The sequence below is a fragment of the Topomyia yanbarensis genome, chromosome 2 (assembly GCF_030247195.1).
Source record: "Topomyia yanbarensis strain Yona2022 chromosome 2, ASM3024719v1, whole genome shotgun sequence".
NCBI lineage: Eukaryota > Metazoa > Arthropoda > Insecta > Diptera > Culicidae > Topomyia > Topomyia yanbarensis.
In genome coordinates this window covers 137,577,510-137,601,832 of record NC_080671.1, presented here as the reverse complement: position 1 = coordinate 137,601,832, position 24,323 = coordinate 137,577,510, and the positions used below count along the sequence as shown (strand labels likewise).

The following is a 24,323-nucleotide window of genomic DNA, read 5'->3' as shown; positions in this document are numbered from 1 at the left end:
CCGAAGTAACAATGAACCCTACTGATAAAACCGATAGCTATTTACCTCTTTGGGTTAGGAAAAATACCATATCCTTGTGTTTTAGCTCCCTGAATTTGGATATATTCGAAAGGTCATGCCACTAAACCCTACAGTAAAAGATATGCATATTTGAAGCACTTTAAAAAATATATATTTTTTCCGGAAAATCGCAAATGCAATTAATGAAATTAACCCTAGAATGTTACACTTACTTTTTTATCCTAGAACGTTGCACTTGGATACAAACGTACCCCATGCGTTTGATCACAATTTTCGCTGGTAAAAATGTAAACACAAGCTGGAGCGGATCCAGAAAAACATTTCGGTAGGGGTCCGAAATTTTGATTTTGGAATGTACAATACGTTATGCGTTAAAACCTCATTTAATGCAAATCAGTTTTGGTGATCAAATTAATTTTGAAATGATTTTAAGTTTGAAACTAATATAAAATTGAAATTAATTCAAAATTTCTCAACAAGTCGCAAATTTTAGGAGGGGGTCCGGACCCCCCAGTGGTTTTCAACCAAAGGTAGTGGTAATATATATTAGAATTAAAGATCTTATGAGTTCTATAGTTAATCGATCAATGCTAAAGCGGGTTCGCGTACTCATATTTCAAAGTGACAAAATAAAACGTTTGCAATTGATTATGAAAAACTAAACCGCTTTAGAAGTTTAGTATGTCTTATTAATATAGTATAATTATCTAACTTCCTCCTGGATGAGGCACGGCGTTGACAATTATAGGAAAATGGTTGCGTGGGATGAAAAAGGTTGAAATCCACTGATTTAAAGTATCTGGTCGTTAAACACGCAAAAATACCAGTGAAACAACATCACCGGGAAAGTGTGTCAACAGTTGTTTTTTCCATTTTAGTAGTTTTCGTTCTGCACCATTTGATAGGAACTGGCAGAACCAAATATGACAGTACCTAAATGTAACTGTCTCTTCGTGGTGACATTTTATTGCATGCTAATGGTCTCGTATAGCCATGTCATGTCAATGTCAGGAAAAGAAACGACCGTCTACAGTTGAGTTTGTGCAAAAGAAACATATTCTAGTGTTGCATATCAGAGTTTTATTTTTATTTATTTGTTCCATCTGATTGAGAAGCAACCAGGAACCACAGGAACGGTTCAGACTTCGGCAGTAAAGCGCCTTTTGGTTGTACGACTTTTATGTATGTATGTATCTCATTGGATAGCGTACAGTTCCCGATCAGAACATCATAACAGAAAACTACCAAATTTATATCTCATGTTGATATTTATTACTCTCTGTGTTATCTTTATGATATACCGATCAGGAATGCAAGAAAACTTATATCAAGATTATATTTTCTGGTGCTATCATTGGATTAATAATATGATATTAATGTACGCATACAACGATGATGTTACAGTAAGTACAGGCTTTTTTAAAGCGAATTTTCGGAGCTTTTGATTTTTTTATTTGGATTTTCAAAAGTCCGCATTTTGAATATAGACAAATTTTAGATGCAAGTGGTCGGAGAACTTGTCAGTTAGGTGTTTGATTGACTTACTTGGTTTCAGTTGGATTAAGAGATGACATTTCCTATTTTCTGAAACACTCTTCTGACACATAACTTCGAGTAGGAGGAGTATGATTTAAATGTTAAAGCCATTATTATAAAAAGCTTTGAAATCGTGAAGTTATCAAAGAGCGTTTTTATAAAGATTATAATTTTCCTATAAAATTTATTTCGAAGAATATGCAGGAAGTATCAAGCAGTCCAAATAAAAGAAACGCGAATTGAAATCAAATTGTACTGGTTTATTTAGTCTTCCCCATATCAAAAATGCCAATAACAAATCCCTAAAAGAGATTTATTTTGAAACCTCGAAACTCATTCCTTGTTTTGAATCTATGCGGAATCCTAAATAAGATTTGTTGTATTCTTCGTGAAACAATCTACGTTAAATATCCGCTCAATGTTACCATGTCGCATCGACATTATTTCTAAAAAACCACGTGAAACACGTTAACGTACAAGAGAAGCGCACTATTTAGAATCTAAAAATAGCCCCTCTTTTCTAATCTGAAAAGATATTATAAAGCTATTCAGTCTATCGTCATACAGGCAGCTGTATTAGTGACTGAAACAGAATAAAAACAAAGCCTATGACACCAGGAAAACAAACAGCATCTAGGCTTGGGCAAGGTTCAATGTGTGCGTTCTGGAAACGTCTTCTGCATCCATAATCGTTTTGCCCTTGACGGATGCGTGGAATATTATGCTAACATTAAACCTCAGTCGAAAACAACGTCGTTGGTTCATGCAGGAAACTTCCCCATCAAACTCAGAATACCCAGGTTCAAAGCGGCAATATCGACAAATAATAATCTGCTTGTCATATACTCACAATAACAATTAGCCAGCAGGTATGCAATTATTTGGCAATGCTATAAAAGCTATTGCTGCAGGAAGCTTTTTGCTCCAAAGCAAAAAGCGCCCTAATGTATGATTTATTTTTCTCGTATTCTATTTTTAGACGTGCACGCTAAAATCATTGATATTATACAATAAGTAATACAAGATATGTTGGGGTCAGTTATGCTATCTCAAGTTGTTATGATCGTGTTATATTGCTATAAACATTCGTTATAAATGTGATATTCGTGGACAATTTTTTGTTAGAATTTTTGTTATTTTAACACCTAACGGTTTCTACTTTATAACAAAATTTGATAGGAAATTTTTCGTAAAAAAATATCAGCATGAGTTATAATTGTGTTATTTCCTTCTGGTCGGATTGTGACACCTTCCAGGAATCAGTAGCGACTGATTCAAATGGCATGTTCCCCATGTTGATCGGAGATTTGTGCCTTTCCATGATTTGTCTTTCCATCATTTCCCTGACGGGAAGGTTTGGGGAAGTGGTAAGGTTAGGGATACGGAAAATAACGACTCAGAGAACATAGAAAATACGGAAGTATTTTCACACCGAAGCGAATAAACACTTCTCGATAAGCGGATATATCAACACCGAAAATATTGAGATAACTCAATATTTCCCGAAAAGATATTGCCATTCAAATTCAGCCTAATCTGTTTTAGGTTTATAAACGTCAAAGACGTGACTTTTTGGAAGGCATAGTTCAGTTGGTCGGTGTTAAGTCAGACCGGACTAAGTCGCAAAACATCAAAAAATGAGATAATTATAGCAATGGATACAGAATTTCGTCAGCTACATTCGACTCTTGCCAGATTCGAAATATGTAACAATAAACAAGAATTACGGCAAAAATTAATTTCCAATCATAATGTAAAGAATGCTGCGATTCAAACTTCAAACTCGTTTTTCTCGAAATCAATATTTTGTCACTTAGTCCGGTCTGACTTAACACCGACCAGTTTATAACCGTTTTTCGCTAGAAATTCCAGAGAACGTTCGTCGATACTACAAAAACTGCCCGCGAACCAGTCTTATGAAAATCAAGCCTCATCAAAACATCAGTACTCTTCAAATATTTCTTGGGATTCCACGAAATGTAAAGGAAAACTTTATTCTGGTGAAGGTTATATGACAATAAAACGGAAATCCGCTGTATTCCCACTTATGTCCTCCAATTCCTGTTTAAGCCAAGTAAGGTGCACCGGGGCAAGTTGAAATGCGAGGTAATTTGGAACGGAAGTCTGAACCTTCACCAGAGAAGAGCTATCGCCGAGATTAATTTTTCCAGCAAAAAGCTTCCTTAAACGCACCTTTTGAATACCATAAGCGGTAGTTTGAAACTTCTCAACGATTATTTATTTTTCGTCGCTCGTGAAATCAAAAACCTCTTTTTTCCTAACCAGATCGATCGAAAAATGTTACGGTTGCAGATTATTACTAAAAAGTTGTATGTTAAATGGATCTATCAAGTGTCTGCTGAGAAACTTTTATTTACCTTAAATTTTTAGCGTTCTATTATTCCCCTTATTTTGACATCCATTGGGGCAAATAAAAATACATACAGAGGAGCAAGTTGGAACGACAGTAATAATTCACTAATCTTCAATTCGGGATTGATCGTTTACACTAGTACACCAGGAAGTCGACTAAATATTTCATTTACAATTTAATAACAAGTAGTTACATACTTGTTTTATTTTCGTTTGTAATTTTCTGCACAATCTCAAATTCAGTTGCCAATTGCTGTGGCAATTTACCGAAACCAGCATTCAATTTCAACACCTCTCTCACACATTCACTTCCAAGCTGACTGAACTTTCAGGCAGAATTGAATGCCTTCAGTACAGGTAAAATATGTATTCATTCACCAACCATCACATTCATTTGTTATATGTGAGCAGAAGGTGACATTTTTTATATTTTCGAGCATAACTGAAGTGTGTAATCTATGCCTGATGTATTTTTACTTGATAACTCATAGTCAGCATAGAATCAAAATTTAGTTTTCAACTGAATTTGAATTTGAACCGAAAATAACTGAATGAATACGCTACAACGCACGACTGAACGACAAGGCAAACAATCGAAGCATATCCTTCAGTGCACCGAACGTGACTTCTCTTTCGTTTCACTTTCAAGCTCACTCGGGGATGTCAATATTTCAGAGTTCTACTAGGTAGGATACATTATTTATTGTTGTCTTACATTTTTTGTATCCTGATACTTTTATTTGCTGGTATTGATAAAAAAAAACAATTGTATTCTGTATCATCAATTAAATAAATAATCTCAATGTTTCAAGAAACTTATCGGCTAAAATGCGTCAAAATAAAAAATAGGATTTTTCTACACTATTGAATAGTTTCTACATGCACCTATATTTAAAAAACTGCATCCAACCGCAGTCCCTAGCATTTATGATAACATCAAACATGTGTATTATGCAGCGATTGGTACAAAGCCTAAACTTTCAACTAATGAAATCATATTATTTCAACTTACCCCGCTACGAGATGCAAGCCGAAATAAAGCACATGAAGATTGGAATTTTCCATAACGACTATATTTCTTAACCCATTCATGCCCATGTTGTTTGTGGACAACAACGTTTTTAAACAGTTATAACTTTTGATTGATACAAGATTTACTCACAAAAATAAGTGAGGCTAATAAATATGACTATTGCCTTTCATTAGAGTATTAACAGTTACAAGGATCAGCTCTAGAACTGAAGTTATTTCAATTAGTCTGATTGGATTCCGATGGAGCAGTGCTGCCAGACAGGTTACGTTGACGACGGAAAATGAATTTTTCATATATATTCGTTATCTGCAATACAATTGAAAACTGACAAAACTTATCAATTTGGACTGTCTTTGGCTACCTTTTTCCACGCAATTGGACTATTGTTAATATTCTTGGAGAATTGTATTGAGCATTGGAAGGTAAAAATTGAGCGGCTTCCAGCACTGCAAGGGAAGCACCTATCTTTATGACAAAAGGCTTTTCGTGTTTCTTGACCCCACCGTTTCCAAGAAAAAATAGTTTTGAAACCCTACATGCACTAGAAAAAAGTTGGGCATGAAAGGGTTAACTAGATGTATGAATGTTTATTTGTTATCAATAATAAACAGAATGTGCTAATATATATGGCTAGCAGATTGAAAATTATTTATTTCATGATTTCATTAGAGAAGTTCAAATTTCAACTATGAAAAACCCGTTTCAACTTGTCCCGGTGTACCTAACTTCTATCAATATCTACTGATTGACAACCTGTAATGAAAATACGCGTCCAGTCGCTGGTTTGCGTTATCATTTCCGCTTCAACAGATGAATCAAATTACATGCCATAAAAAATTGATTTACATAAATTTACGTTAAATTACATGTAAAAATGTGAGTTGTTCGGCTTTTACTAGGTCATTCAGTCTGAATTTTACATCAAAAGAGTCGCAATATTAAATTTTACATAACATGTAAAATCCTACCATCAGACAGAAAAATGGGCCGCTACGTTGTTTGCGTCAAATGTAATTTTCATTTTTTCTAAGAGTTTAGTGTACGAATTGTTTAGGTTTACTAGTAGCATGCCATAATGATCTATTTAATTGCCCATGAAACGAATTCTATATTTTCAATCAAAACTATAGTACTTTCAACTACTTAATGCTTTATGCTTATCTAGTACTTACTTACAATAACCAGTAGCCAGGATAACAATGAATAAATCGCGCACGGAAATGATTGTTTAAAATCGGTATTAAATTCACCCGTTTGTCTGCGATAGATATAAAACGGTTTTCCATTCCTATTTTCTTATTAGTTTTGCGGTACAATAGTAGTAAAAGTTATTCTTACTACAAAGTTACTATATGCTATTATCTGTGAGAATAGAAGGTGATACGAGAAAAAAAAAAAGGAAATCGCATACACATATCTGTTGTATAAGATTCGGCAGAGAAAAATGAACGTAGACATGACAGAATACCCGAAAAATTCGCTGCGTGATGGAAAATTCGACGATCGCTTTAATAAAATATAACCAATGCTCCTCATAGTCGGCTATCCGGAGCTTATTTAACCAATTATACTAATATAACAAAAGATTACTTCCCAAAATTCTCGGCAGCCGACTGCCCAGAGCAATTTTTACATGATACCGCTATTAGTTCATTTACTAACAAATCTCCGCTTTCCGTGAGGATTCCTCGGCATCTAGCAGCTAACATTCCTTCCTTCCCCAGAAGATGCATTCGGACGTGGCCGGCGTCGGTATTGATCAGCATGCAGAAATCAATATGGATTGCACAATGTGTTTCGCTGTGTTATTCCCAAGCATGTTGTTCCAATGAACATTTTGCAATCTCAATCGGTTCTGATCAATAACGGAGTAGCAACCACGGGCTTATGCTTATGCTATGCTTCTAGGCACAGCAGAAGATGTTCCCTCCTGGGATTCATCACAGTCGCCTTCGTCAGCAGGCAAATCAGTACCCAAGTAACAATAAATATGCTTGGAGGATCTATCATTGTTTTATCTTGGTTTTAAGAAGGATTGCTTGAAGCCGATGATTTTATAATGGTTTTATGCAGTTGTCATTTTATTTGCTCCGTAGGTATGCTATAAAACATTGTTATGACTTTCGGGATAAAGCTTCAGGGTATCAATTTTAAGAATGCTTTTGAAACGGCTCTGAATACTTTTTTAAAGCTGGAATAAAACTAATATTTAAGTCATAAGACGTACTTTAATGCCAGCATTCAAGTTATTTGATTTCTGTAATAAAACCACTTGAAAACAATTACTCCTATGAGGGGCTCGATATACACTAAGGAGTTATAATAATTGTCAATAGATTTTCGCAATCTTTGTTTACTTGATTGAATTGTTGTAACCATCAACAGCAAAGAAGCTACTTCAACAATACAATTTTAGGATTATCCCTGAAGATCATCCTACTATTTTTTTTTTTTGAAGCAATGCACAAGACGTCTATAAGGTCTATTTCAGTATCTCTGAACAACCGGTGACATTAACATTTATTTATTTTTCCTAGATGATTATCAAGATGGTAAATAAAGGGTGAGCGCTTTGTTGTGGGATCTGATGCGGTTGTCACACATGGGAAGCTAATAACATGAACTGCTTCGTTTTTCTGTCGGATAGAATATACGTTGTACGATTTGATGAGTATGATGAGGGATTTCAGGAGAATTAAACAGTCGAGTATATAATACTAGGACTAGCTATCCCAAACCTGGCATAATCCTATTTTGGGGTATTGAAAAACTCCACACCTGAAAAAAGCTGTTAAAAACTCGGGGGAAAATTACCGAATACGACGAATATTTCTAATTATGTATACATGCGCTTTACTAGTTCTATTAACTATTCGATTCTTCTTTTTTGAACTTGCTCAGTACTCAGAGTACAAGATTGTATATTAGACTGGTTCAACTTTTGACTTTTAGCTCCACCAGGCTTTACTGATTCCTTTTATGGCCCTTAGTAATTGTGCAAATTTTGGTATCGATCGGTTGCGTCTACGGAACCTCCAAAAATTTTATAGTTTATATGGAAATTAGTATGGAAAATCGGTTAAAATTGAAAATAAATTCATAAAAAATCACCTCATCAATCGATTCATGAGAACACTATATATTTCTAAAGGTATTCTTCTACTGAACACATTCGTGGAACATTGTAAGTTTGTTAAAATTCGCTGAGAAAAGTTATTAACTAAAGAAACAGCATGACTTCAAAACAAATGGATTTTATTATTAATCATAGCAATGTTTGAATAGCTGTATCTGCCATATGGGAGCGGTGGGTGGTAAGCCTAGTTTACATTTTGTATAACGATGGAGCTATTCAAACAGGGTTGCTATGATTAATAATAAAATCCATTTGTTTTGAAGTCATGCTGCTTCTTTAGTTAATAACTTTTCTCAGCGAATTTACACAAAGTTACAATGTTCCACGAATGTGTTCAGTAGAAGAATACCTTTAAAAATATATAGTGTCCTCATGAATTGATTGATGAGATGATTTTTTATGAATTTATTTTCAATTTTAACCGATTTTCCATACTAATTTCCATATAAACTGAAATTTTTGGAAGGTCCGTAAACGCAACCGATCGGTACCAATATTTGCACAATTACTAAGGGCCATAAAAGGAATCAGTAGAGCCTGGTGGAGCTAAAAGTCAAAAATTAAACCAGTCTATTGTATATAGTAGAATGGGGTCAAATAGGTATGGGGGTACAATAGGTATAGCGAATTATCTTTGCTATGTTATTGCAGAGGTCGCTCACCTTGTGTGAATTAGATACACGGTGGAGAAAATCGTCGACGACTGTCATTTTGGCATTTTGGTCAGCTGTATTAGTTACGGCGTCGTTTATGTTTTCGTGTGTTGTTCTGCGAAAACGCACTATCTTTTGTCCTCAGTACAGCACATTTAATCAATCTAAAACAATGTCAAGTAGGTTTTTCTTACATAAAAATTAATGCTGAACACGAGTATTATGTTGGTTTTTCGATATCTCTGTTTTTGAAAAAAATGCGGACATCAATATGAAACATATGCTGGGGGCACAACAGGTCAGCCGTTTAGGGTCACTATAGGTCACTACTAATCCTCTCACAGCTAAGCAACCACGTGAGTCGGAATAAACAACTTCAATGCTACACTCTGGCGGCGACGAGGACACCGAAGAAGTCATGCGCAATTACAAAGCCAGACGCAGCTTCCGAAAAAACATGTTTTTTAAGATTTCCTTTCACGGTTTCATCATTTTTCACTTCTCATTTTCTTACCTGAATTCCCTAAATACTGATTCTTGCATGAAACAGCACCAAATGAAATAGTATTTACTTTCATCATTACAATAATCATTTTAAAGAACATTACAACACAGGGCATTTAACTTTTGATGTTCTCTAGTAACCGCGAGACAGACCATTACTTCATCCTCTAGGTCAGCCTCTTTTTGGAATGTTGTGTGATTTTTCTATTTACGGTAAAGAAAAGTCTGCGGTTATAAAAAATCGGTGTGAATCACATCATCTTCTTCTCTCGCCATATCTACAACCTTCCATGTCGATGTGCCATCCACATACCTACCATCCACATACGTGTACAATAACCGTAAATATGTACCATACTCTGCCGAAACGAGCAGCAGGGGACACAGCGGTAGCAAGATTTGCACTAACCGAGATTTCTACCACCTTTTCTCTCGTTCCCTTTTCTTTTTCGTTCTGATCTATCAAGTTTCGCCTCTTTCAGTCATTGGCCACTGCGTGTTTCCGCTAGGGCGTAAGTACGGTGAATTGTGCCGCCGGGATTCGGACTGCGAATCGGGCCTAGTCTGCGATATCTCGACACTGAGTGGGGCCAGCGTGTGCCGCCCGCCGATCGTGCTGGCCAAGCAGTACGCCGAGGATTGCATCACCTCCAGCGATTGTGATATTTCCCGGTGAGTGAGAGTATTATTTTTTTTCTACCGGTTTCAACTATGAAAATCTTCCAATAATATCCAATATTCCCTCAAATCATCTTCCAACTACTAATATAGCGAAACATTCAACACATGAAATCGGAACGAAAAAATTAAAATTTTTCAGTATTATGAAAATATATTATTTTCTTTCAAGATCTATTAAAACTAAACTTTACGAAATTAGAAAAATTCCCTGAAAGTACCTGCGAATCGTTGTACGTAGTGATACTAATTTCTTTTTTTACCCAAGTCTTTCGGGAAATAATAAACCATCACCATTACTACTATACGAACGCCCATAGCACATAGCAGAAAGAACGAAAAATTAATAACCTCTTGAAGTAATTTGGCTACTGTACTAAACATAGCATATTTTTTCTGACTTTCCAAACTCAACGCAAACAGAGGACTCTGCTGTCAGGTGCAAAGAAGACATCGACAAGTGCCACGTAAGGTAAGCTAAATTCGAACCGTGGGAAGAAGCTGACAATTTTTCGTCGTTTGCATATTTTGCCTCTACCGGGAGAATGAAAAATATTCAATTTAAAGTTTACTCCTTTTTTCCCTTCCCTCTCATACTAGGTTTGCGCTTACTTCAAGGACCCTCTGCTTTGCATTGGAACTGTTGCTGCTGATCAGGTGAGCGATTTTTTGCGCCAAAGGGCACATAAGTGGAAGTGTGTACTTACATACAGAATAAGTATGTAAATGACGTACCGGATATTGAACCAGTACAGCCTTTACATTCCATAGGGGGGCTCGAATCATAACCCCTGATATTTCAGTGATAAAACCTGGGCTGCTTTCAAGTTCGTGCGCGCTTACTCCAGGAAGTGGAGAAGCTCAGTTTTTTTTGCGGTGTAAAATTCTGTGTTTTCATTTTTTGGAGCTAGCGTCAATCCAGCGCTAGCTTAGTTCTGTCACTAAGTTAATGTCGAATTCTAATGAGAGGGACTCGAAACGTCTCCACAGAAATTTAGTTTTTTTATTCAATTCAATTTGATTGTATTTGATAAGCCACGTTTGCGTTAGCTTAAAGGTGCCAATAATTTTCATTTTCTACATTTTAAATTTATAAAGCTTGGAGATTACATATTTAAATATTTTTTATATATAATGAAATTAAAGAAATTCTACAGCTAACTTATACATATACATCAGAGGATAATATAATATTCGTAAGATTAGGGGGGGGGGGGTCATTTAGTGTGTTTTCTATATAGTAAGGCACTTTAGGATTTATAGTAGAGAGATTTTTGGAGCAATTAAGCCATTTTAATTTTTTACAACCATTTTAAATCTAGGAATAACTAGAGAAAGTGATTCAATTTTATTAAGATTAGGGGGGGGGGGTTAATTAGGGTTATTTTTATGAGTACTAGTACTGTTGGGCATTTCTTAACGAGAGTATATATTAAACAACTACAACTAGAAAAGACAGGGAGGCAAATAAGTTTTTGGAACATATTTAGGAGGCGGGGGTGATGAGTTCCTGCATCTGGGAATCAGAGACAGGGGAGAAGCTGGCAGGGTGGAACAAGATATTAACTTTCGGTTTCCAGCATCGGAAAATCAGCGGAAAGGATTAGACTCGGACGGTCTTCATCAGGAAACATCATTCATTTTCGAGCGGTCGGTCAAAACACAAGTGTTTTGTTGCCAGTCCGTGCAGTATATAGCGACAAAGAATAGTACTAATCCGCGTTCAAAGTTATCTTGCGCACTCTTTTATCCCTTCTTTTGTGTTTCTGTTTCTGAGTACCGTTAGCCGGCCAGTGACCAGTGAAGCAGTGTACTTCAAGTAAACCATCGTTACATACACAAGTTAAGTATTATTTTACGTTTCCCCTTCTTGGTTCTCCTACTAACGTGCACTGGGTAATAGGCCCGTGCAAAAATGACTTCCCCTGACGGCGGTTCATCTCAAGGTGAGATGGACATCGAAACAAAATCGGCTTCCCGGCTCAAAGTATATCCAAGCTCGGCCACCGGGCCCTACGTCATTTTCTTCCGGACCAAAGACAAAAAGTTTGAATCTATTGCCGATTTCTCGAGTTCTGACGGATGTAACAAGAATTTGGCTATCACCCAAAGCATACGGAGAATATATAATCATCCCAAAATATACATTTAATAGCAAGGGCTAATAAGGGGAGGTGTTAATGTCAAAGATGTGCACGCTTACCCGATAATGCTGACGTCATCAATTGTCCGGGTCGCCTGAGCCATCCATTAGCACGTTTTCCGGTGTCAGATCCCGATGGACTGTGCCACTGTCGTGCGAATGCTCCAATGTTAGGATGATTTCACACCGGTAAGAGCAAGTGGTGTCCTCCAGGAAGATTCCTTCACGCTCTAGATGCGGAAACAGCTTGCCGCCGCCAAGATACAGGTTCAAACACAGTTTTCCCACTGCGCGACCGAGGTGTAAAAGGGCGATCGCGTTTACGAACGAGCACTGCAAGGCGGATGACCACGACGCGCCTCTTGTCGGGCAAGATTTTTCAGCTTTATTTCCACACCGAACACTGATTTCTCGCTTTCCCCACTATTCTCTGTTGCTAATGACGACCCGACACACATCCACGCGCTCGAGCAGGGCCCCAGCAAACTCCGTTGCCAACCATAAGTTGGGAGTCCCGTTATTCTGCCCTTTGCTGCAAAGCAATTTTCTCCCCACGGCGACGTCGCGAGCTCAACTCCTATTTTGGCAAGCACAAAACGCAATCCACGATTGAACGTGCTGTCTTCTGGACAACGCTGTTGACTCCACTCCGGCGAACTTTTGCATCGGCTCCACCAGAAAAGATTGCCAAAAGTTTTTCCTCTTTCACGCTGGACTTCCACCCGTCCGCACACTCGTGGTTTTTTTTTCTTTTCCTCCTCCAGCGGGGAGAAAAAACCGCTCTCGACCGTGCTCGGTCAACCCTTTTTTCCCGACTACCCATTTTTATTTGCTGTCACCCGCTCTTCCGGGATTTGTTTTCAAGCAAATTTTACTGCGACGTTTTGCTTTCAAGCGGGCCGTCAGATATGCATCTCTTGCAGTACACACTAATCTCTTATTCTTCCCTTTAAACATTTAAATTACATATTATACTGTAACACGGATCGGTATTCGGCCGTGACAAGAATATCGAAAATTCGCCCTGATAAGCTTCAGGTGGTTGTAAAGCACTTTAAATCAGCCAAATGATATTGCTGGCTACAGGCTTTTTACTAAGGAGTACAGAATGTATATTCCAGCTAACAGGGTTGAAGTCAGTGGGGTCGTTTCCGATTCGAGTCTGAGTTGCGAGAACCTGCTAAAACATGGGACTGGCTGTTTGAAAGACCTCATGCGTAAGCCAGTGAAGATACTGAAGTGCAAACGTTTGTATTCAGCATCAGTCGCAGCTGACTGGAAGAAAACATACGTCAACTCAGACTCTTATAGGGTGACCTTCGCCGGTTCTGCTCTACCCAACTACCTCCTCTTTGACAAGGTTCGTCTACCTGTTCGCCTATTTGTGTCGCGGATCATGAACTGTACTAATTGCAAACAATTGGAACACACAGCCTCCCATTGTATCAATAAGGCTCGTTGTGGGAAATGCGGAATCATGCGGATGATTCCTGTGGAAGGGATGTCGAAACGTGTCTCTACTGTGGGGGAAACCCACTTAATCTCCCGGCATGTCCCGAGTACAAACAACGCGAGGAGAATCTTAAGCGTTCCCTTCAGGAACGCTCTAAGCGATCTTTTACAGAAATGCTTAAGATAGCTACGCCACCGGACTCTACGAACATCTATACCAACTTGTCTACTGACGAAGGCGACTGTAATGAACCCCAGGAGGGAACATATTCTGCTGTACCAAGAAGCAATAGAAAAAGGAGGAACATTTCCTCTCCCAAGCTTCGTTGTAAAAGCCAAAAGGTGTCTTCTCAAGGTCCCCCAAAAATAACTTCTCGAGGAAGTACTGGTGCAAAACCGAAGCAAGTCGCTCCCGGTCTCACAGATCTGAGCTCAGAAAACGAGTTCCCAGCACCTCCAGGAACATCAAAAACCCCAATTGTTCCCATATCTCCACCAGACAAAGAAAGCGCTGGCTTAATAAATTTCTCTGATATTGTGCACCGTATTCTTACAGCATAAAATATTGTTGACCCCCTTAAAAGCATCGTGATAAGCTTTCTCCCCGTAAAAACATTCTTGATGCAGTTCACTGCGAAATGGCCCCTCCTTTCAGCGATTGTATCCTTCGATGGCTAATTCATCGAACGAGGTCACGGATTTAATCACTGTTCTACAGTGGAATTGCAGAAGCATTATCCCGAAAATCGATTCGTTTAAAATCTTACTAAATAATTTGAAATGCGATGCATTTACCCTATATGAGACATGACTTACTTCAGAAATAGACCCACACTTCTACGATTTTAATATTATTCGCTTGGATCGAGAAGACTCTTACGGAGGAGTGCTTTTGGGGAATAAAAAAGTGCTATTCTTTCAATCGAATCTACCTCCCCTCGACACCAGGCATAGAAATTGTCGCTTGCCAAACCGTAATTAAAGGCAAAGACTTTTGCATTGCTTCCACCTAAATTCCCCCTAGAGCCTCAGTTAGCCTAATTTTAAGTGACTACCACGGTAAGGCATGGGGTTGCCTTCATGACTCATTCCCACACAATCCATCCATGAGGTTAGCGACAACTTCAATATGACCATTTTGAACACGGGTGAAATGACACAGGTTCCGGCCCCTCCAGCGCGTCCGAGCGCCTTAGACCTGTCCTTCTGCTCGACATCGCTACGGTTAGATTGCATGTGGAAGGTAGTCTATGATCCCCACGGCAGCGACCATCTGTCAATAATAATTAATATTGCTAACGGTTCAGAGCCACCGAATACAATCAATATTTCGTTTGACCTCACACGAAATATTGATTGGTAGAGCTATGCGTCCGCGATATCCGGAAAAGTAGAGTCGACACAAGAGCTTTCTCCGCAGGAATGGACATGACTGGAGGCAAGTGAAGATTATCGCCATCCAAAAACCAGGAAAACTAGCCTCCGACTACAACTCGTATCGACCGATTGCAATGCTGTCCTGTATCCGAAAGCTGTTCGAAAAAATGTTCTTCTTTCGCTTCGAAAAAATTGGTTTGAAGCAAATAGCTTACTGTCAGATACACAATGTCGTTTTCGCAAAAGCAAAGGGACGTCTTGCGTTGCTCTCAACAGAAATTCATATGGCTTATGCTAGCAAAGAGCAGATAGCATCAGTTTTCCTAGATATAAAGGGGGCTTTTGATTCAGTTTCTATCAAAATTCTTTCTGAAAAGCTGCACCAACATGTCTTTCTCCGACTCTAAACAACTTTTTGCTAAACTTGCTGTCTGAAAAATACATGCATTTTTCGCATGGCGATTTATCGACATCACGAATTAGCTACATGGGTCTTCCCCAGCGCTCATATCTAAGCCCCATTCTCTACAACACTTACGTGAATGGCATTGATGAATGTCCTGTCAATTCCAACGACTTAAAACAGTAGGGGAAACCCGGGGCTATTTGGACCTATTTAAGCAAATCGCACTTTTAGGTGGAAAGATGTGAGACAATTTACCGGTCCAAGGTCCTAATTGTTAGTTTGAAACCTCAGCTACATTTTGATGCCATAAAAGGTTCATTTTCACCACTCAATGACTGCGCTAGGCGACGATTTGCAAACCTCTACGTTTTTCCATCCTTTTACAATGTAGGGGTAATTCGGACCTCCCTACGGGACAATTCAGACCGTGATTTTTCTTTAATTTTGTTGCACTGGAATTATGTTTACCTATAAAATATTTATAAGAGAGACTCCTTAAGAAGCAAAAATAAATAAATTCCTTTACAAAAAGCTTAATCTGGTATGTCACAGCTGTCGATTGGCGACCCATGTATTTTCTTTGCTGTGGCGTGTGCAATGGTGTGCGCAACCGCAAGCCGCTGAACGGTGGTTGACGGAATAGGGGGTCCGAATAGCCCCGTTCGCTCATTTCGCACAAATGTGGTGAGCACCTCGAAAATATTTGTGTTTTCAGGCAAACAAAAATCATTCCATAAAATAGGAACCTAAAGCTTTCCAAAACACTTACCTTATATTTTTTCACTTTTATTTGTTGCTTTAATCACGGTTTTTTCATTATAATGTTTTTTGTTTTAAGAATGGCAAAAAACGAAACACGTTGTATCTTTTTTCTACAAAGAACAAAGAATCAAATTCAACTCTCAAAATTAATGTTTCTGAATAGCGGTTCCACGAATATGTACGATAGTCAGAAAGCCTTGCTATTTTCTGAGAAACCGAGGGGGTCCGAATTACCCCCACTGTCATAATAGCCCCGGGTTCCCCTACTAGGCTTTCAGAAAATATTAATATAAAATAAAAGTTAAGAATGAGACAGATCTTTCGACCGCCTGTTTTTTTATTGCTTAAAAAATTTCGCATCCTAAAACGTAACTAGCGTTTTTTTTTCAACAAATGGGTTTACCCGGTTTCGAACACTGAGGCATCAGCTTACGTGCCACATACACCATTTGATAGGTGTGGTTAGTTTGGGCCAAACTCATTGACTCTTGGGAAAAGGTTTATTATTATACCACTCTGATATACGACTTTATCTATACGAACGTGAGATTACTAAATCGCCATTCATACTTACATTTAATGATATCAGAAATGTGTTCTAATCGACTCATATATTATAACATCTTCCTTGTACTGTTGTTCATATGTACATATAATAATCTAATGAATGTCAAATTTGAATGAATTCTTTGAGGTCATTCGATCATTTGCTCTAGTATAGTAAAGATGCTATACATCTTCGTCAAAAACATCGAAGAGAAAGTTGCATTATATTCAAAATAATTGTTATTATATAAACAAATTGTAACCTTTTGCTTCGCTCCTATGAACGAAACATATATACAAGATGGCGTAAGAAACTCCACTGGAATTTTATTTTCGTTTTTTAATGAGCATTTTTCATCAATAGATACCGAATAAAATTGTTTGTAAAATATACCAAATCATTAAAATAACCAAAATAGTGTCTGAGTCAACAATGTTAACTTTTTCAAAATTTACGTTAGGATATATTGTAGCTTCAACATATGTCGAGTTCTGTCAATACTATCCACACTTTCTACATTTTTTCTGATAACATAAATACCCACTCCAGTCTTGAAACTTACTTCAGCTGTTTATAAACAACACATAAAAAACCCTATAATTTAAACTATTACCTAAAAGACTGGTCCATATTTCCATAGTTCTAACTTCCTATTTATGGTTCGATGCAACCATACTGGTATGGGAATGAATTGAAGGCAATATCAACATATAACTGAGACTCCTTTCTTACATATTGTCCATTTATTTATTTTTTTGTTTTTTGACACCTAAACCGAACTGATATTTTATTTTGGGGATTGAATTGAAGTCGGTACCAAACCAGCATTTCATGCGAAATCATCACCCCCACCCTTTGCTTTACGACACTTGGCGTACACTACTTGGTTTAGTTTGGCTATCACCGACAAATCGTCGCTGTTGTGCCATCTTATGACAAGCGCCATTTAGCACATTTCGAGAAGTTGACATTGACATTGAATATCGTGAAACAATGGTAGAATGGTGAAATGGTAGAAACAATTCAATGAAGACAATTGATGCTTCTATCTATTCTGTATTAATCTCTCAAATATTACGAAGATCGGTTGACTATGTTGCGAGTATTTACTAAAAATGTAAACCAAAGTCGCACTCACACGCGTCATAGGTGTGTATTGATGACAAAATCTGTATGGCGTGTCATATTAGTGCATGGTAAATTTAATAACTTTTATTCGTATCTTTGGCTTTAGTTGGTCTATAAACAATCGGTGAGATGCATTTTGAAGGAAATTAGTCAGGGAATCTAGAAAAAATAGTTATTTTTGGTTACAGTGTTGCCAAATATGCTATATTTCCAGTGTAAAACTAAAACTGCATTTTTCTCGCACTTCGTGTATTTTTGTTTTGAAAATGATTATGCCATTGTGTTTCTCAGATAGTTTTACACATAAAAACATCTTATGCATCACGATAATTTGAGCCAATCCCCAGACACAGTCATTTGAAGCAAAAAATTGAAAATTTCTCAGCACGTTTCTCGCTATATCTCAGTAACCAAGCAGAATGTCAAAATTGTGAATACGCCACTTTGTAGTGATTTTTTCGACAAGTAATGTGGCATATCTAACTCAGTTTACCCCAAAATGGCGTTTGTCATAAGATAGCACAACAGCGACAACATATTTGTGTAGACGTAATTGTGGCAAATTACTGCACCAATAACAATCCTTTTCATACATTATATGACTTAATCTGCACTCACATACGAGAATCATAAATGAGGCATCACAATGCACTAGTTAAGATAAATTTTGTATGATGCTTTTACTACAATCTACCATTATACGATTCCGATAAAAATTGTATGCTTATATGATTTTTGTTGGTTATCCTTATACGACACTTGATTAACTGGGTTATATAGCTGGCGATGAATCGATCCTTACTGCGCGAACGAAAGGCTGAAGAATGTGGCCTTGAGAAATAAAACACAAAGCGAAACCGAGAATAAGCGTATAATCACACACCGACATTAAAAATACCCGAACAGTCTGAGAATCACGGTACGAATGGCCCTTATGCTTTGTCGACATAAGTTAACCACACTTTTACAATAGAATTCTTACGAAATAGAAGCAGGAATTTCGTTGTCATTTCTTTCACTTTTGATACTGCTCTCTCATATATTTTCGAAAAGTCAAAACAATCAACATTAATTGTAATTTTGTCCAGACATCTGAGCTGTTATGTATAACGTTTACAACTGGTTTATAAACGCTAAAAAGTAAGAGGACAAACTTTTTGAGCCTTTTCAATACCTAACAGTACAGAGTCTCGCATAAAGTAAAATGCAAGTATTCTTGTAGGGAATGTTCTAAAAACTAGAACAAATTCGACCACGTGAAAAATCTATTTCTACGTCAAAAGTGTGTTTTTCGTATTTTTAAATTTTGATTTATGAGACCTATCTACAATACATTGATTTTTGCTTAAGAAATTTAGAATTAACTCATTTATGCATACCTGAGTTATTTCAACTATTTATCGCACTGTTGACGGTTCTCTTCTACTAAACAATCTTGAAGAAGGTCGTTGATCATCAAAACAAAGTCTTGATATATGTCTAATAATACATTAATTTTATGTACAAACAATATAGTTTAATCTGTTGTTTTTTCTTCCAGGTAAAGCATGAAATTGAACACACTGCAGGGGAGAAACGAATCATTTACAGCAAACACTAAGTCGTTGAATAATTGCAATCCTGCAGAGTAGAAATAATGAGCTACCCAGCCTACTGAAAGCAGACAGCATCTAGTTACCTATGACATAACCAAAAACAAGTTACCCATGTACAGAAGGTTTTCGTTTTGTTCTGTTTCTGTTACTAGCCAGTATTCTCATTGCGAAATCTGATAGTCCATCTGATAGAAGCAAGTTGTGCACATTATGGCAAAAGTATGAAATTGAAGGCTCCTAAATTAAAAATTAATTCAAATACAAACAAAGTGGCACGTTAAACTACATATACACTGCATGAAACGATTGAACAAAATCTGGTTAAACGCAAAACAACACAAACAAAAAGCATGTATTTACTACCAAACAAACTTTGAGAAAGTTTTCACACGGTGTGGTAAACTAGTTAAGAGAGTATATATATATGGTAATGATAAATAACAACAGGAAACGTACACATCAATGAACTAATACATATCAATCAATGTCCTTATTGTCCTTAAAGTTAGTATTTAAAAAAATCTTTGTTAATCAAAAAATGTAGCCAGAGCGGACGAAATAAGCTAAGGATATGAGGATACTATATATAAGATTTTTTCGATAGATCCTTCCACCTTTGAAAGTTATCGTAAGTTGCCATGTTACCACCAAACAAATCCAAAATTATACAAAGCTTCCTAATCATTAATCTTGGTGCCCTTTCTACTGTTGTGCTAGAATCGGAATCACGGCGTTGATATATACGTTCAGAGTGAGGATTTCTTTCGACCATCATTTCCGAGCTCTATCGCAGACAAAGAGCAAATGTTTTCGCTGTTGGTGGGTTGTTGTTCATTCAACGTTTGCCTACTTTCGACACCAACGCATTTTTTTGTAGGAAATTCCCATAGTTGATCCTGTTATGATTATGTGATTCCTGGAAAAGTCGGTAGAGAACTTTTTCATCTTACCCGTACACGGCAAATGATATAGTTTTTTTTTGGATCCCGACAGACGACGCTCGCTTTTCCTCGTCTTGGAAATATTCACATCTCTGGGTCAATAGCCGATAACGATGTCTAATGATGGCCCTTTGGAATGCTGTGAGCTCTAAATGACGTGGCACTTTATTAATCAATTGGCCCGCCTCCAACGCCTATGTTACGTAACGTTATTGACCGTTTATTACTGCGTATCATTTGCTCTATCGCTCTGCGGGAACTGGATAGGATGTACTGCAGCAGTACCTATCAAACAAATCCCCTTTCATATAGATATTGTCTTCACTTTCTTCTATTTGTTTTTACTATCTCTAACAAGCAACCAGTGAGAAATACTATCGATTCTGCGTCAAAAAATGGTACGCATGTTCGTCCGCAGCATAATTATTACATGGAAAATGTAATGATGAAGAGTCACTGATATTATACTGATATAATCGGTTCTTATGCAATGATACATATCGTTATATTTAAAACAATATAAACAGAAAGAATGACCTTAGGTTTATATGCATTATCCAATAAGTATAGGTTTTAAACAAATGAAAAAATACTGAACAAATGATATCATACTGGCTGAGGCATTTACTTATCGCATGTTTAGCATTACCTAAAATATAAACAACTGAAATAGTGGATCTAATGTAATGCATGATATCAAACAAAAGCAGGATAGCAAAATGCCCTGAAGAAGTTATGGTTAAATAATTCAGCACACTTATCAGCATCCAACCTAAAGTCATATATTATCTTCACTTTTTACTATTATTTTGACGTTTTTGTAATTAATCAAAATAAAATATTGACTGAAGCCATAACGTTTCCGACGGAACAACGTTGCACAGCGGATACCGCAGAAGAAAAACAATCAACTAACATGAATAACTGACACAAACCAACATACAAAGAAAAGTTACTGGGAAAAGTAACAAATATTTCCATTCGACAAAATCAAAATACACAATTAAATAAAAAAGGGTTTGTCTACTTCAGAACAAATAGCATTTTTCCCAGAAAAATCAAACACCTTTAATTGTCTGGGAAGAACTATCGTGCACTATACACCACAGCATCCAAAATATTGTCAAAAATCGTCCTACATTCTGGAGAAGCAGTCACGCAATAAAGCACCGAGTCCATCAAACTTTCTAGAATGTTGGCCGTCACCTGACAAGCAAAGTAATGGGGCTGTAGAAAACGACCGAGACTAAATCAAACGAAAATGAAAACGAGAAAAAAACAAGCTTTGTTGGCCTAATCTTAGGTTACAATCGAGCAAATTTTACGTTTAAAACTAGTGGTAAAACATGCAAGCAAACACATATCAAATCTCTCGAAATGGTGCCACAGACATGAGCCAAGCTGTCCCACATAAACAAATCTTTTTTCAAATTCAAACAAATTTCTGGCAAACTTGCTAACCAGTGATTGTTAAGTGCAAACTTCAACTATGGATGTCTCATATCACAACACAAACAATGTGTCATTGCCTATACTTTCTCATGATTATTATAAATGTACTTGCCATGTAATGGACATTTATTCACTACAGACACACTCACGCGTTGCACACTTTTACTATACAGACACGAGCAGGAAACAATACCACACTCTCTAATGTACAAAAGACAACAAAAGCAGAAATTATATGTGTACATCTTTCAAAACTCACATACTGTTTATTTTCTGCAATCCTGCAATAAATCCGAACTGTCCCTATATTCACGTCGCACCATGCGCTTCCATTGGCGACGTCGACGATGGAAACGAATAGCACTTCATCTCGGATGCTGCCCATACACCAAAAATATATTAAATTTATCGTTACGTAAATTCAAACATAACATAAATTCAAACAATTTAACAAACCGCAATACACGATAAGACGAAATATAACCGTGTTCCGTTTAATTTTACATGAAAAATGTACTTTCCATGCGCAGTGACATCCAATTACATTTTTTTACTATTCAGAACAAACACCAAATGGCTAGAGTTAACCATCTACTGCACAAATTTTTGTTTCACATCAAAAACCTTAAGTATGTAGTATGTTTTTATGATGAGAAAACCGAAAAACATATTGCCGGTTTACGAAAGTTACGGATTTTTCAGTTAAATCTCAAAACCCGATCAGAAGAGCATAACAAAACAATAACACTGATATAACTATGGTTGATATTTTTAACAACTGGAGTTATATTCAGATAAGGAATGCAAAATGAATTGCGGACAGTTTTCTTTACTATCAATGTTATAACATAATCTATTATGAGACCATCAATTTATGAATTGATCGTTTGTTACTAGGTCACTGTCATTAGATGATTATATCTAATACAGTTCTCTCACAGAGGACCCGATCAGAACGACATAACAGAAAGTTATCAAATTTATATCTCATGTTGATATTTATTACTCACTGTGTTATCTTTGTGATATCCCAATCAGCAAGGCGAGCAAACAAATGTCAAGATTATATCTTCTGGTGATATCATTGAACTGCTAATATGATATTAATGTACGCATATAACGATGATGTTACAATACATTACATATTCTTTCATAATTATCTTTGAATGCTAACATTACACAAAAGACGGTCAATTTACTAATACTCTGAAGTCTCTTTTCATGCATCGTTATTCAACGTTTAAAACAAATTTTCGAGGTTTTAGATGTAAGTGGTCGGAAAATTTGTCAGTAAGGTGTTTGACTTACTTGGTTGCATTTTGATTAAGAGATTATTTATTTTCTGGGACACTCGTCTGACACACAATTTCGAATATGGGGCTAATAATTTCAAAGCCTTTATTAAAAAAAATTGGAATCGTAAGGTTATCAACAAGATATTCTAAAGATTATAATTTTCATATAAAAGTTATTTTGAAAAAGATGCAGGAGCACTAAAGCACTCCAGATGAAATAATAAAACGCGAATTGAAATAAAAAAGCATTTTTAAACTATTTGCTATGGTTTAGTCAAATGGTTATATAATAAATTTTCTTTTAACCGATTGTGCATATTGCAAAAACGAATTAAAATTGGCCATTTTGTGCGTTCTCCGAACTACCAAAGCATTGCATTTTTTATTTAAACTTCGCATAAAAATGTTTGACTATACTTAATTGTTGTATCTTTTCATTCCACGTAAGATAAGTTTGACATTTTACGGTTGAACTGACAATTGCTTCGAATGCGCAATGTTCTAATGTTTCCGCTGTATTCGTTGGTTTTCGTTCCTCTTAAAAAATCATCGAGCTAACAAATTTTCGTAATAATCAAGATACTTGATTCATTTTGTAGAAAGTTAAAACAAAATAAAGCGACCTGTTCAAATTGTTGAAAGATTAATATTTGTGAGTATGCTGAATAAAGCTATAATTATTTCAAAATGGCTTGGAAATCTCTGATTATATACATATCCCAGCTGGTATTATTGTTCGCTGTTACAATTTAAATGTGTTTTAAATAATGCTTGAAGTAGCTAAAAACTTTCAGGTAAAAATATTGAAATATTATTCCCCTTAAAAATAATAAAATGTGGAATGGAAAATGCATTTTAGAAAAACATAAAATATTCTACAATTCGCCACACCGAAGAATCCTCAAAAATATCTCGATTTTCTGATTATCTGTTATAATATTCGCAGTTGATAGATTGCGCTACCGTAAAAGATTTGTATTTCTAAGAATTTATTAGGTTGAGATAATTGTACTGGTTTGCTTAATCTTCCCCATATTAAAAGTGCTAATAACAAAACCTCTTGAAATTTCAAAAATCAAACCTCAAAACTATGGTATTTGTTTCTTTGAATCTATTCGGATTCATAAATAACATTCGTTGTATTCTCCGTTAAATAATGTACGTAAATTATCCGCTCAATGTTACCATATCGCATCGAGATTATTACCAGCAATCGTGTAAAACATGTTAGCGTACAAGAGAAGCACCGAAGTGCACTATTCAGAATCTAAAAATAGCCCACTCTCCTATA

The 24,323-nt window shown here is 36.5% G+C and overlaps 1 protein-coding gene across 4 annotated transcripts in view; it reads left to right on the top strand.

Annotated features, from left to right (window-relative positions):
• Positions 1 to 21,995, top strand: part of LOC131681503 (prohormone-3) — a 100,193-nt gene extending 78,198 nt beyond the window's left edge. For 3 of the 4 annotated variants that reach the window (XM_058962316.1, XM_058962317.1, XM_058962315.1), the window contains 4 exons: positions 9,724 to 9,928; positions 10,358 to 10,406; positions 10,535 to 10,591; positions 19,290 to 21,995. In XM_058962316.1, the coding sequence (XP_058818299.1) occupies positions 9,724 to 9,928; positions 10,358 to 10,406; positions 10,535 to 10,591; positions 19,290 to 19,349 (371 nt within the window). In that variant the 3' untranslated portion in view covers positions 19,350 to 21,995. The remainder of the gene's footprint in view (positions 1 to 9,723; positions 9,929 to 10,357; positions 10,407 to 10,534; positions 10,592 to 19,289) is intronic. The other variant, XM_058962318.1, reaches the window with a different exon arrangement.
• The last annotated feature ends 2,328 nt before the right edge of the window (positions 21,996 to 24,323 follow it).